At 40.9% G+C, this 14566-nt stretch overlaps 1 protein-coding gene across 1 annotated transcript; it reads right to left on the bottom strand.

The window, feature by feature from the left end:
• Window positions 1-180: 180 nt before the first annotated feature.
• Window positions 181-13300, bottom strand: ACO2 (aconitase 2). Its single transcript, XM_072128019.1, has 17 exons — window positions 13148-13300; window positions 10627-10769; window positions 10222-10480; window positions 10033-10125; window positions 9405-9563; window positions 7763-8018; window positions 6290-6381; window positions 5870-5975; window positions 5633-5790; window positions 4663-4736; window positions 4442-4553; window positions 2985-3107; window positions 2527-2682; window positions 1814-2005; window positions 1024-1156; window positions 825-946; window positions 181-665 (listed from the first exon to the last, which is right to left on the bottom strand). Exons 1-17 carry the CDS (start codon window positions 13181-13183, stop codon window positions 531-533), a joined length of 2349 nt encoding a protein of 782 aa, XP_071984120.1. The 5' UTR covers window positions 13184-13300; the 3' UTR covers window positions 181-530.
• Window positions 13301-14566: the final 1266 nt, after the last annotated feature.

Here is a 14566-nt window from a genome sequence, read left to right on the forward strand (position 1 = left end):
AAAAATTGTTGTTTAAATGCATCTTCCAGACATACTTCAGAAGTCTAGGGGTACAAGTAATTTCATAAGCTGTGGAGCATGTGTCAGCATTGCCTGTTCGAGCCAATACTGAAAAAGCTTTGAACTGTATGTGGCATCAGAATTTTCCCAAGCAGTGCCAAAAAAATTTTCACCACTAAATGAAAGATGTCCAATCACAGATTTTAATTTATCAAGTCTGCTCTGAAATAAAATATATTAATAATGCAGCACAATTCATTTGAACCTTTTCACAGATTGGAGAGAGAGTTACAGCAGCATGATCAATCCAACAGGAAACAAAACTGCCAATAAATACATGAAATTGCATGACGGAACCATGTAAGAATAGTAACAGTGCGGCAGCTACTGTAAAAATAACCTTCGACAGATTTCTGAACACAGACTGGATAAAGAAACGCTTTAAGTGCTAGATCTGAGTGACTGATATATTGGCATTGTTAATCTTTCTGAAAACAGTCTGTTAGTGGCAGAGCACAGCCATGGCGCTTCTACTTCTGAAGTTCTTTCATGCGGTTGAGGGCGCTGCCAGCTTGGAACCATTCAATCTGTGTCTCATTGAAGGTGTGGTTCAAGAGAATAGACTCTTGGCTGCCGTTCTGATGGGTGATCACGCATTTGACGGGCTGTAGAGGGGGGATAATTAGAATATTCAATACATTTATCGAAATTTTTTTAAAAAAATATATTTTTAAGTTCTCTCATTTGAGATTTTTAAATGACTAAAAATGTTTAAGGGTGTTTATTAAAAGAAACATTACCACCTATCTCCTGAAGGTAATTACCTTTCCAGGTGCCAAGTCCTTAAGACCTGCAAGTGTTATCTTGTCCTCAGGATGAATTTTATCATAATCAGCTGGGTCAGAGAAAGTGAGAGGCAGGAGACCTTGTTTCTTTAGGTTGGTTTCTGGAAGAATAGAATTCTAATATTACTACTACTTTAAACTCAAAACAATAACTGCACTGTACATTATGGAAACTCACCATGAATTCTTGCAAAGCTCTTGGTGATTATGGCTCTGCCTCCTAAGTGCCTTGGTTCCAGAGCTGCGTGTTCTCTACTGGATCCCTCTCCATAGTTCTCATCACCGATTACAACCCATTTAATGCCATGAGCCTACAAGAGGAAGAAGATGGGTCAATATAGCCATTAACAGCCGAGTGCCCCTGTGTGAAGTGTAAAATGTCGATTCAGGAAAAAGTAATTCCAGGGGCTGATAATTTCCTACTTTATAATTTGCAGCAAGTGTAGTCAGCTCACCCACACTGCATGCGCTGAGAGAAAAAAGGAATGTGGCCTTGTGTAATAGGCTGCAAAATAAATAAATGCAGCCTATTACATGGTCATAGGAATGAGGCCTTAGAGCAGTGGTGGCGAACCTGTGGCACAGGTACCAGAGTTAGCAATCCGTGCCCTATCTAGGGGCACCCAGTGTCATAAGCCAGCAAAAAGCTTGTCAGACAGGATTCAAGGCATCCTCCTGCAGTAGGCAGCCCAAGATGCCATTTTTTCAGTGACACATCCTTGGTTGTCCGACTACTGGAGGAGCCAGATGGTGTGGACAGATTTTTCAATGAAGCTCCTGCTCCAGGCCCTGCTATTCTTCCTGTAAACATGAAGCTACAATGATACAATAGAAAGTGGAGAAATTCAGTGCATTGGTGTCCTCAGGACGCCAAGACGTTATTGCTTAAATTTCCAGTTTTGCGCTTTGTGACAAAGTTTTGGTACCAAGTTTTCACCTTTTTTAAAAAAATAAATAAATAATATTACCTTGTAGTAGCGACCTGTGTCAGGAACTGGTCCATATTCTTGAGTTATAGCATTTTTCACACTATTGGCTTTGTTGTTCTCTATGTTGATGGCACCAATCAGTAGGTTATTAGAAATGTTGTCCAAATGACCTCTAAATTTTAACCAGGGTCCAGCAGCAGAAATGTGATCTGTTGTACATTTCCCTTTCACCTATAAATGGAGAAAAATAACAACCAAGTACGAATAAAATAAGATATCCATTATGCTGAAGTGGTTTTAAATTTTTATGAAACTTTTTTTTTTTTTTATTGCCACATGCTGAGAGCATCAACTTGTATGACAAATGTTATTCATGAAAAAAACAGCAACATTTTATAGGGCAAAGGGAGTTTGTATGATATCGAACGATATATAACGATATCATGTGTGAATGGCGCACAGCTTCCAGCACCTTACTACGATGTAGTCTTGCATCTAAAAAAGCATCTATTCATCCAAGATGCATCTAGTAGGTCAATTAAAGAAAGTTATTTTGTAGAATACAACCAATAACTCAAGACTGTTTACTGTTTCATAGCAACCAATCAGAGCTCAGCTTTAATTTTATGAACAGCTGCGAGAATGAAATCTGAGCACTGATTGGTTGCCATGAACAATTCTGATCTCAGTCACTTCTGATAAATCTCACCCAGTGACTAGAAACATGACAAGAGAAAGGCTTCCGTGTTTACCTTTATAAGAATCTGCATATTTTCCAGATCTTTCCCATCCCACTTATCAAAAGGTTCCAAAAGCTGCAGGCGCTGGCTTGTGGGGCTCACATCTACACGCTGACCACTTCCATCCTTAGGTGGGTACTGGTAGGTGTCCTGACCTGGATCAAAGCTCTGGAAATTAAAGCACACAAATCAGAACGTTGAAGTTGTAAGTCACAGTACATGAAGGCAGGTTTTTAAAATTTTGCACTACAGGTTATCCTGCACAGGAGTGGGATTACAGCCATACCAAAAAAAATAAAAATCTAGGTTTTATTACTTTTGTAAAGACAGCCAAGTTAGAATTGTCTCTTTATTTTAATTATTAGTACACTTTGGTGCAAATGAACTCTGCAAACCCCTGACCAAAGGTTGGGCTCTAGAGCGCAGTGAATATTTCGCCTAGTGTAGTGTGTAGGTATATATAAACTCACAGATTTTGGCAGCTCATCTGCATCTGGTGCTTCCAGCTTGAATTTCTTTCCATCTGCACCAGTGAGGAAATCTTTTTCTGGGTCAAACTTTAAGGTTCCCGCAATCGACAAAGCAGTTACAATCTAAAAGGAGAAATATAATATATTAATTACAGATCAGGAAGAGTTTGTATTCATACTTCAAGTCCTCAAAACCTGAGAGAAATCCCAGGAAATTACCTCATTAGTCATTACCGCACAAGTCTGCCACCAATTCAAACCTGACAAGTACAAGACCAGAATAGTGTCACCTATATCATATTTGCCTTGCTAATCTTTGTGTAGTTACGGGCAGAAGGACTCGTTTAGTCTTGCTGGTTACTGGAGGATGAAGGAGCCGTACATCCCCTCCATTACAACTACTCCCATATCTGTAATGAGTTCACAGCTCACCATCTGCTGGAAGCAAACATTTTCCAGGCCAAGTACTAGGGTCTTGTACTTACCCTGGTAAACTTTTATATTAGTGGTCAACACTTTCGCCGTGGGAGGGCTTGTTTTTTTAAATGTATAAAGACCTGCTTTCATAGCTTATAATTTGTATGATAGACGAGAAAAAAAGTTAGCAGGAATACTGGATATTTTATCCAGTTCGACAAACAATGACTAGATGGATTTTGAGTAAGACATTTGCAGCCACCAGGGCAGAATTGTCTTCATAAAGGGGTTTTCCCACGAACTGAAGTTAGGCGCTATCCCGTAGACCCCCACCGATCACCTTAACGAGGGGTCTGCATTCGGGATCTCCGTCAACTCCATAGAGATTAATGGAGCAGAACGGTCATGTGTTGCAGTCTGCTCCATTATTCTGTCAAACCTCTCATTCTTGCGATCTGTGGGGTCTCAGCAAGGAGAACCACACTGATCAGCAAGTTAGGGCCTAACTTCAATTTGTGGGAAAACCCTTTTAAAAAGGAAAGATCCTATACCACCTAAACTCCAGGATGCAATTAAGAAATTACTAATGCCATTTCATACATGTAATATTTAAAAAAATTATATGTTTAACAGACCGAATTTGAATCTATTTGATCTGGTAGATTATATTGTAAGCTCAGACAAGCCTAAAGTTAGCCAGGTTAAAACTTCCTTTGTTGGGCAAGTACAGCTAATAATATTATACTTTAGTATGAGAAACTTTAGACATTTTCATGTCCAAATTTATAGGTTATATTGTTAAATATTGTATATTTACAAAAAATAGTCTGACAATACAATATTAAGTAATATTTTGTTAAAATATTGGCTAAACGGAAAAGTTATAGTTGTTGCACGTTTTTAAGGCACACTGGTCCCTTCATCAGGCATGGATACAAATGAAGTACTGAGAAACAACATTTGAGAGTTGTACATTCTAAAGCTTGGTGGGGTGGTAGATTCCCTTTACCCAGAAACAAATCTTGAACTCCCCAACATACCTCTGGCGATGTGACGAATGCATGAGTCTCGGGATTTGCATCATTTCTTCCAGTAAAGTTTCTGTTGTATGATGTTACGATTGTGTTTTTCTCTCCCTTCTTAATATCCTTCCTGCAAAAAATACATTCACCAAATAAAACTACTACACGGTATTTATGGAAATTTCCTTAAAAAAATAATAGTAATGGGGGGGGGAGAGCGTTTGTTTAGATAAACTCACCTGTCCCACTGACCAATACAAGGCCCACAGGCATTTGCAAGTACTACACCGCCTACATCACGAAGGATGCCAGCCTAGAAACAATATGAAAGCAAAATTATTAAAACAGTACTTCAAAATGCAATTTTTCCAGGTTATCGATCTGCCAAATTGCTGTACACATTCTCAACCACTAAACCATTAAACTACCAATAGGACTATACTATTTCTTCTCCATAGAATATATCGAACTCCTGCTGGTTGGTTCGGATGATTGTCCGAAGTGTGACTTGGGACCTGCGGATATGTACATGTCCTGGAACATTGTTATTGGAATGTTTTCACTTCCATTATCAGCTCATTGGAGGTTCTTGGTGCCCCACACTAAAAGGCAACACAAAGTATTTTTTTCACCCTTAAACATTAAGTTGGTCTTAAAGGCTACGTGTAACTTTATGAATAAGAAATCAATTTACATTGACAGTGCTGGGTTCCAGTATTAAAATAAGCTGCAGTTGTCAAGTGTTATGCATGCATGACAAAAGTACAGTGCAAAAAGAAGTGCTAGTAAGCCAAACTGAATGCAGAAGAAACCTTTTGGTAAATCCTCTTCTGTCTGTTTGGGTCTCACCTTCACCAGCACTGCTCATCTTCCCTTCAGCTTCTATTATGACAATAGATAATACCTGGCAAATTTATCTACCAACACAGAGGAAAGGGAAACAGCAGGATTGAGCTTTCCCCAGACTGAGCCGTCTGCTGTGAGGTGGGGGGAGGGGGCGGGGGCCAAGCTTCAGGCCTTAGGGGATGCTTGTAGAGGAGGCTTGTGCATGAGAAGAGATACGGAGTTCATTGTCTTAATAGAGAGAGGGGTTTAAGTGGGAAACTATAGCTTGCGGTATGCATTTTACTTTTGTCAACTACAAATACACGATCGAACATATCCACATTGTACGATCCTGAAGATGAGAGAAGATGACCCGATACTTACATAACCGTCTCTCTCAATGGTGGCTCGGATCTGTTCGGAACCTGGAGTGATTGTAAACTGAGATTTGCATTTCAGCCCGTGTGCTAAAGCTTGCTTTGCCACAGCAGCTGCACGACCCATATCCTCATAGCTGGAATTTGTACAGCTGCCAATGAGACCTGGCAGGACCAGAAAAGTTCAGGTTACAGATCAGCAGAACTTAAAACAAATGGATTTATCTTATCCTGAACAACCTACCGACTCTAATATCCAAAGGCCATCCTTTCTGTTCAGCAACAGCTCCCACCTCGGATACAGGGTTTGCCAAATCAGGCGTAAAAGGGCCATTGATATGAGGTTTTAGCTATAGAGGGGGAAAAATAAATAAATAAACAGGATACACACATACCAATTTATTTTAACTATGTTACTTGTTTGGCGTGTGGCGAGGTGTTCCTGAAAATACCAACAAGTTAAATTGGAGACGGCAGATGCTGTGACAACAGCTCAGGAGCCTCTTTGATCCAGCTATACAGGAGGCTATGCAACCACCATGACCGGCCATGAGCTCCAACACAAGGCACTTTATGGCGCACAGGTACATCAGGGTCTCTCAAGGGATAACACTCCCCTTCTTTTGGCAGAAATCAGATAAATTGATGTTAAACATCTCTTTACCTCATCCAAATTAATTTCAATCAGTTGATCATATTCCGCGCCCTCATCTGGTACCAAATTGCTCTTGAACTCATCTGCCAGAGATGCAATTTCTGAAAGAAAAGATTAAAACATGGACAGAATAAGTCCCCACTATAACCACAGCCTTATGTGGATGAGCTGCACCGAATCATAAATAGCTGCTCCTTCCACACTCACATCGTGCCAGATAACAGTGAAAAGACTGTTGTCAGGACAACATGGAGAAGGCTGGAAACCTCCCAAAACTAAGTAAGAGTAATTTGACTCTTTATTGTGCAATATCTGGCAATTAGGGCGAAACCAAGTTGGGGGTTGAAAATCAAGTCAATTGATGCAATTATGAATTCCTATGCTGCTTATTTAATAACAGAGTTCAATAATGCAGAGTTGTACTATATTTGCCTAAAGAAATCTTCCACTATGGCACCTATTCCAAGTCCAGGGCTAAACTTTTGTAGCACCGATTATTTTAACCATTGAATAATAATATATGCAGTCATTGTTGCTACACATTGTGGTCAGGGTCCTGACTATAAAGCTTTCTTTAGCTAGTGTAACAACTGCCCCCTGTTCCCTTCAAATAGTAAGGAGAGGGGGTGTCAACTCCTCTGCTTTGGCCCCAAGCCTGGTACCTCCACTATATTTGTGCCCGACTGAAAACTTTCATGGGATCAGCCAATTCTATGTCTTTGTAGTCCACCAGAATATGTCCACATCTTGTTACTGCTGCCCTGGATTGTGATAACCTATCAGTTACCAGCAAGACATGATATAGAGCAGGGGTGGTCAAATGAAAAATTGGAATGGTTTTAGAGGGCCGGAATAATAATAATATACTTAACACAGTTCTACTCAATACCTACATACTACATTCAGTATATAACCTATCCCTACATGGTTACTCCGTTGCTTTCTCATTTCTATTCCTCCCAAGTTCTGGCTTTTTAGCTTTTATTATGCACTTCCCAGTTACATATTAAATTGCTGAAGTATATAAGGATGAGTTCCACATTAATGTAGTGGGTCCCACATCTCATCCTGATATTTTAAACAATACCTTTTGCAGAATTTACTCTGGAATAACCTGATATATTCACAACCAAATCACACACAAGGCTACATGGGCAGTGATCACCAAAGCTTAATCACCGTTATCTACAGGCAAAACTGAGGAGATTTTAGTCATCCACAATCTGCAACCAAAACCTCTTTGGTCTATCTACACGTCAAGTATTGCAGGCGGCTTAGATTCATATGATATAAAGATGTAAAACTCTGCTAAATATTTATTATAGCAAGTTCCCACCACAGAAACTTGCATAGGAGCATACAATACAATCATTATGCAAAATTCTGCAGCACATTCATGATGTGGCTCTAGCCTCAGCAGGTGGACATAGTAATGGTATTCAGGGATTATACATCATAAATGCCAGGTTGTACAATACGCACCTGATCGTCCCGTTTTATCCAAGTATTTCTTCATGCGATGATTGTAAGGAAACACAGACGTTGTTGCTCCGATTTCAGCTCCCATGTTACAAATTGTGGCCATTCCAGTACATGAAATGGAGTCCACTCCAGGTCCAAGATATTCAACAATGGCACCGGTACCACCCTTCACAGTCAAGATGCCAGCTACTTTTAGAATTACATCTTTAGGGGAAGTCCATCCAGACAGACTGCCAGTCAGTTTTACTCCAATAACCTACAGCAAAATTGGATAAACAGAAAAAAAATACATTTGTGCATTTTTATTTTGTGGCAAGTTTAGGGTGTATGAGTAGAGTATTTGCAAGACCAGTTTGAGTCCACCGTGCTCAGTCTGTGAAATAAACTGTACAAGTCAGCCGCATTTCTCAGACAGAACTGTGTTATGTGCAGTAACCTGCAGTCAGAGTGATGGCTAACACTTTGAGTCTAGGGCCCGGATTTACTTCTGGTAAAGTGGCGTTAATGACCAATTACTATTTACTAGCAGCCAATTCATATGATCTTAGTGTACAAGGCTGGAAAATAGTCCAACCTATAAGACATGAACAAATGTTTTTTCCTGACATAATTTTTGCTCTCCAGAAAGTCATCCAGGACTCTCTTCAACATACATAAAGTCCCAAAGTCTCACTGCTCTTACAGTAATGACTATAGACGTAGATGATGTCCCCTTGTCTTGGTCACAGGCCAGGTATAAAAAGGATCAATGGAGAGATCTCTGAACTTCCAAAACAGATATTCATAAATTGCAATGAGGTCTCCCCCTCAGCCTTTTTTTCTAAGCAGAAGTTTAATGAGCAGTCATTATATTCTCATCCACCCATTCCCCTTCCAGATTAAGTCTTTTTTATACAAATGTTGCCTAGAACTGTACAAAATATCCCATGTGGGATCTGACCAGTGATTTGTAGAAGGGCAAAACTATTGGGGACACTTATCAGTGCTTCTGCCCCAGTTTTCCCTGCGTGGGACACAATTTCTTACATGCTGCAAGAAATGATGATAATTCCCCCTCAATGCCTTGTGAGCATGGAGGGGTCAAATATTGTAATGAGGTTTCCCCCGCAGCTATATTTTTTTCTAAGTTGAATAACCCCCAAGTTTAATGATCCGTCATTATATTCTCGTCCACCCATTCCCTTAATAAATTTGGTTTCTTTCATCTGCTCCCGTTCCAGATTAAGCATGCCATGTGAGCGCTGAGGGGTCATATATTGTAATGATTGCGCCTGGTGTAGTTTTGCCCGGTGGTGCTGCCGTTATACACTGGGGCACAATAAATTCACCCTATGTCCTTATGACAACATAGTCGAAAGTATTTAAAAACAAAAATGTTGCATAGAAAAAAAAAAAATTAAAATAAATGAAAAGTAGTTTTTTTTTGTTGCAGCCAGGTCCACAAGACAATTCTATAGGAGCATACAGGAGAGTCTCCAGCCTAATGGGTTTTTTCCCCCGCAGTAAAAATTTTTTAAGAGCCGTGTAAGAGAAGACACAAGGCGATCAATCCTTTGTTCTAAATATAGACAATATCACATGGGTTGAGGACAATATACATATTGAACAGGAATAACTGCAGACAGAAAAAAAGGCGGCTCACCTTTGGACATTTGAGTTCCCACGGAATCCCAGCCATAACATCTACAGCATCAGCACCACCTACACCGATACAGATCCCTCCTAAGCCGCCACCATTGGGAGTGTGGGAGTCTGTACCAATAAGGAGCACTCCAGGATATGCGTAGTTTTCCAGGATAATCTAAGATGAGCAAGAAAATGGATTTTATAGTATTCAATATGGCTTTCTGACCTTTAAACATCAATCATCTATATAACGGATAGGAGGCATAAAAAGAATATGCAAACACCCAACATCCCCATATCATCAGAATACAGAAAGTGCTGAACATCAAAGTTGTAATTTGGATATTTGTCTTCTCTAAGCTTAGAGGCAGTCATCTAGTCATGGAGTGGACCCATCAGTGATGGACAGATATAGATCTCATTATGCTCTATAATATTCCATCATAAGAATAGACTACAATTCCAGAATGAGAGGTTCTCAATAATAGGGTTAGGATAAGTCTTGCTTGATAGAGCGATGCCCCCCTTGGATGTCATAGTGCCAATACAACCCCAAAAATACAACCCTTTTTAGTTATTTTCAATAAGATCATTTTAGTGATTGGGAAATAATTAATGAAAAATACAATGCTAAAACGTCTCACCTGATGGATGATGCCTGACCCTGGTTTCCAAAAACCAACACCATATTTGGCTGCTGCAGTTGCCAAAAAGTTGTACACTTCCTGGTTGATGTCCTACAAGTGGCAAAAAAACAGGGTAAATTTGCAGACAAATACATAGCCTGGGAAATGCTAGCAATGAGCTGATGACCTGTAGATGGGTGCCATTACCTTTGCCCTTTTCAGATCCTTATCTCCACCAAGCTGGGCTTCAATCAAGTGGTCACAGTGGATGGTTGAAGGCACAGCCACTCGGGGCAACCCACTGCTAATAAACTGGAGCATAGCCATCTGGGCTGTAGCATCCTGCATAGCCACCCTGTCTGGTCGGAGTCGGAGATAGGTTTTTCCTCGTACAATGTCCTGTTTAACTGGATCATCAAGATGGCCGTATACAATCTTCTCAGACAGGGTAAGGGGTCGATCCAGGCTTCAAAGAATAAAAATATATATTACTACTAATAATAATAATAGGAACAAACATTAACCAGTATATTAAAGTAAGTGCTAAGACCAAAATGAGGAAATTAGCAAAATATGGGAAAATAAATAAATAAATAGGTTGTATACACTTACCGCTTACGAACAATGGTAATATTTTTTTCTAATTTTTCATAGTTGACATATTCATTGGTCTCAAAGTGGCTCATCGCCACCTTGGCCCTCTGGCACATGACGGCTGAAACATGGTATTTACGCGCTCCATGGCCCAAGGCTTGCTGGATGTGCAAAAAAAAAAAAAAAAAAAGAGAGAATTTTAATGTACGGTAAAATAAAACACAAAAACATGCACAAGGAGAAAAAAAAAGAAAAAAAACCTACCACCAAGATGAAGGACTGTAAACCAAGTACACTGACTAACTGCTGTATGCCCCCTCTGGCAGGATCTGCTCCTCTTTAAGCTTGCTATGCCCTGGTTTTTACAGAAAAGAAGAGGCTTTACAAAATATGCAAATTTGCCCGAGAGGCTCCAGGCTTTTTTAATATCTATTGAATTTGGTGCCCCTCAGACTCATTTGCATAATTTTGAACATCTTAAAAACACACAGGGCATAAGAAGCTAAAACAAGAGCAGACCCTGCCAGAGGGGGCATATACCAGTATGTCAATGCTGGGCTTATTATCCTTCATCCTGGTGGTAAATGTCCTTTAAGGACTTGGCCCCTTTTTGCTTTTGTGAAAAACACACCCCGCCAAAAAAAAAAAAACCTTTAAAAATAACTTTATTTTCCCATGTTAAGAGCTGTGTGTGAGGGCTTGTTTTCTGCGCAACAAATTGCACTTCGAAGTGACCGTATTTAACATTCCATGTAAAAAAAAAAAAGTTAAATGTAATGAAATTGGTCAAAACACGCATTCACGCCATTTTCTTGTGGGTTCGGTTTTTATGGGTTTCTCAAGATTGTACAAACGGTGAAAAAGTGGCGTTTCACATTTGAGCACCATTTTCCGTTACACGGTTCAATGCTGGGAATAACCATTATTATATTATTTTGATAGATCGAACATTTTGGGATGCGGCGATACCCAACGCTTACGACTTTATTTTTAGATCAGTTTTAGGGAAAGGGAGGAGTTTTTTTTTCCTTTTACTATAATAGCTTGTCTGACCTATGATTTACTACCATACTACAAGACAGTGTGCAAGATTATGTGGATTTTACCCATTATTACAATGTGGCACTGGCAAATTGTAACAGATCTACAGAAGATACACAGCATTGGGTCTCATAAAGACTCGAGGCTGTTATGGGGACAGATCGTTTCTCCCTGATGAAGTCACAGGAAACGCAGATCTAAAGAAAGAGGGCGGCTCCCATGCGCAAGGAAGCAATGAAAGGGTTACCGGTGGGCATTCGCTGCAATGATCATGATTACAAGCCACAAGGGCAGCGATACCATTCACAGGCTGTTACACTGTGCAGCAGCACTCCCCCCCCATCACACCGTGTGATGAAACTTCCTCTACTGCAGTGAGATTATATCAGAGAGGGAGACAGTGTAACAGCCTGTGAAGCTGCAGAACATGAGGGCTCTCGTAACACCCCCCAGAGTCCTTCAGGCTCATTAGATTAATTGTACAAGTTGATTTTAGAAGGCCGGAGGCCATGGATAAGTATAAGAACATTGCTAGAGTCCCGGTGCCCGGCTCTATCATGATGGATTCTGATGGTAGATTTCATTTTACACAAAGGGAACAAATTATGGAACATTATTTTTGCCTTCTTATAAGCAGTTAAAAACAAATTGGCGTTTTAGTTCCCACATTATCAAAGGCCAATTGGAGGGAGTCTGATGCCCTGCACCTTCCCTGCACAGCTGCCTTCAGTAGTCAAACCTAAGAGAATGGATGAGAAATCAGACAGCGCCATCCTCCATATAGTGGCCACACAGAGGTACAGCAGGTCAGCTCCCATTTACATGAGCTCACTGTGTACTGGTGCCTCCAGCAATCTGATATAATGACCTTGGGGAAGTAGAGCTACATTTCATTTATTTTTTAAACTGGAAATTCTTTATTTAAAAAAATTCCTGCAAGTACCATATGTATACAGGGAAAATAGAGCAATAATGCGGAGCGTGACCTCTACAAAGGTCACAGAGGTCAGGAAAACTCCGGCCCAGATAGTCACTCTAAAGATTCAATAAATCTGTCTGTCCTACACACTAGTTCTGCACCATGAAGTCTGATAAACCCACATGTGAACAGTCCCCTAGTTTCTGACACTTCATGCCACCCTGCATTAGGACAACCCCCAGTGCAGGGCCGCCTACTACATCCAGCAGCCCCAACAATGCTGCGGTCACCTTGGGGTCACCTTGAGCTCCGCAGTAACAGAAAAACGTCTCCCCCTAAACGCAACGCGACCGCCAAACTACCGCAGCGCTCCACAGCAGGAGCGCCACAGACGTCCGTTGCCATGGATACGGGCCAGGGTCACCGGCACGCGCAGAATAGCGGCGCCACATGGCTGCGACTATCAGGCAGCTGCGACACAACCACGGCCCTGGACGCGACCTGTATCACGTGTCCCACCGCGCACACACCGCCACCTGACAGCGCCCCGGAATCACCCCAAACCGTATGTCCGCTCACCTGTACCCGGCCAGCTAACAGGCAGTAGGACGCCATTTTGTACACTGACAAAGATGAGGTCACGTGCACGTGACGTCACGGCAGCGCATCTTATAGATCTTAAAATGGGCGGAGCGTGGGCGGTGGAAAGGGCGTGACCTGTGAAGGTCTCCTCTGCTAAGTCACAAAAAGTCAGAGGAATCTTTCACCAGACCTTACTGTAGTAACAGCGACACCTACAGGAGGCGGTTCACACTGCGCATATATTATTAGAATTTAACCCCTTCAGGACGCAGGTTTATTTTTACATTTAAACAGTGTGTCTTCCTGTGGTAATAACTTTTCAACACCTATCCCACTGATTTCAAGACAGTTTTCTCGTGACACATTGTAGTTTATGCTAATAGTGTCATTCCAACAATTTAGAAAAAAATTTAAAAAATTATCATTTTTAAAGTTTCAAATGTTCTACTTTGTAGACAAAAAGTCATACCACAATTTTTGGTAGAACCCTTCACTGTTCGTCTTCTTCTTTTTTACATTTCCTTTTTTCCTTTTTCCTTTACGGATGTTACAAGGTTTATAGTTTTAATAGAAAGTTCTCAGATTGCACCGTGACAGTCTGCGGTGCAACGTGACATTGATGGATGGAGCGAGACATGGGGGCTCATTTACTAATGGTCTGCGGACCGCATCTTTGTCGGATTTCCGAGTTGCGCCGCATTTAACAGGGGTTTTTGGCACCCACGATCGGATTTTGGCGCATCAGAGCCTGCCTTCTCACAACACAAATCCGGGGGGTGTGGCCGTGGGACGATCTGACGGATTCGGACAACGCATAGGATTTAATATCGCAAATTGTCGCAAGACATGCACTCATAGGCACCAGGAAGAAGAAGGTGAACTCCGGAGGACCTGATCGGGGAAGCGACACACGCAGGATATCGGTGACATGATCTTGGTGAATCGCGCCAGACTTCATCCTCGTTGGACGATGCACCTCGGGGATCGCGATAGGACCGGATAAGTAAATAAGCCCCATAGTAGTTTATGTTAGTAACGTCATTTCAGCAATTTAGAAAAAAAGTTTCAAATGTTGTACTCTGTAGACAATAAGTCATACCACAATTTTTTGTAGATACCTTTCGCCATTTGTCTTCTTTCTATATCCATCATTTTTTTTACGTTTCCTTTTTTTTTTTTACAGATGTTAGAAGGTTTATCGTTTTAATAGCAAGTTCTCAGATTTTCAAGAGATTTGAAAAAAAACTACATTTTTGGTGACCAATTCAGTTTGAAAGTGCCCTATAAAGGCTCATGTACTATATACCCCCACAAGTAACACCATTTTATGAACCTAACATCTCAAACTATTCAAATCAACATTTGGGAAGCATGTTAACCCTCTAGGAAGCAAACAAAAATGGATTGGAAAATTTT

This window comes from Engystomops pustulosus, chromosome 10 (assembly GCF_040894005.1).
Source record: "Engystomops pustulosus chromosome 10, aEngPut4.maternal, whole genome shotgun sequence".
NCBI classification, from domain to species: Eukaryota; Metazoa; Chordata; class Amphibia; order Anura; family Leptodactylidae; genus Engystomops; species Engystomops pustulosus.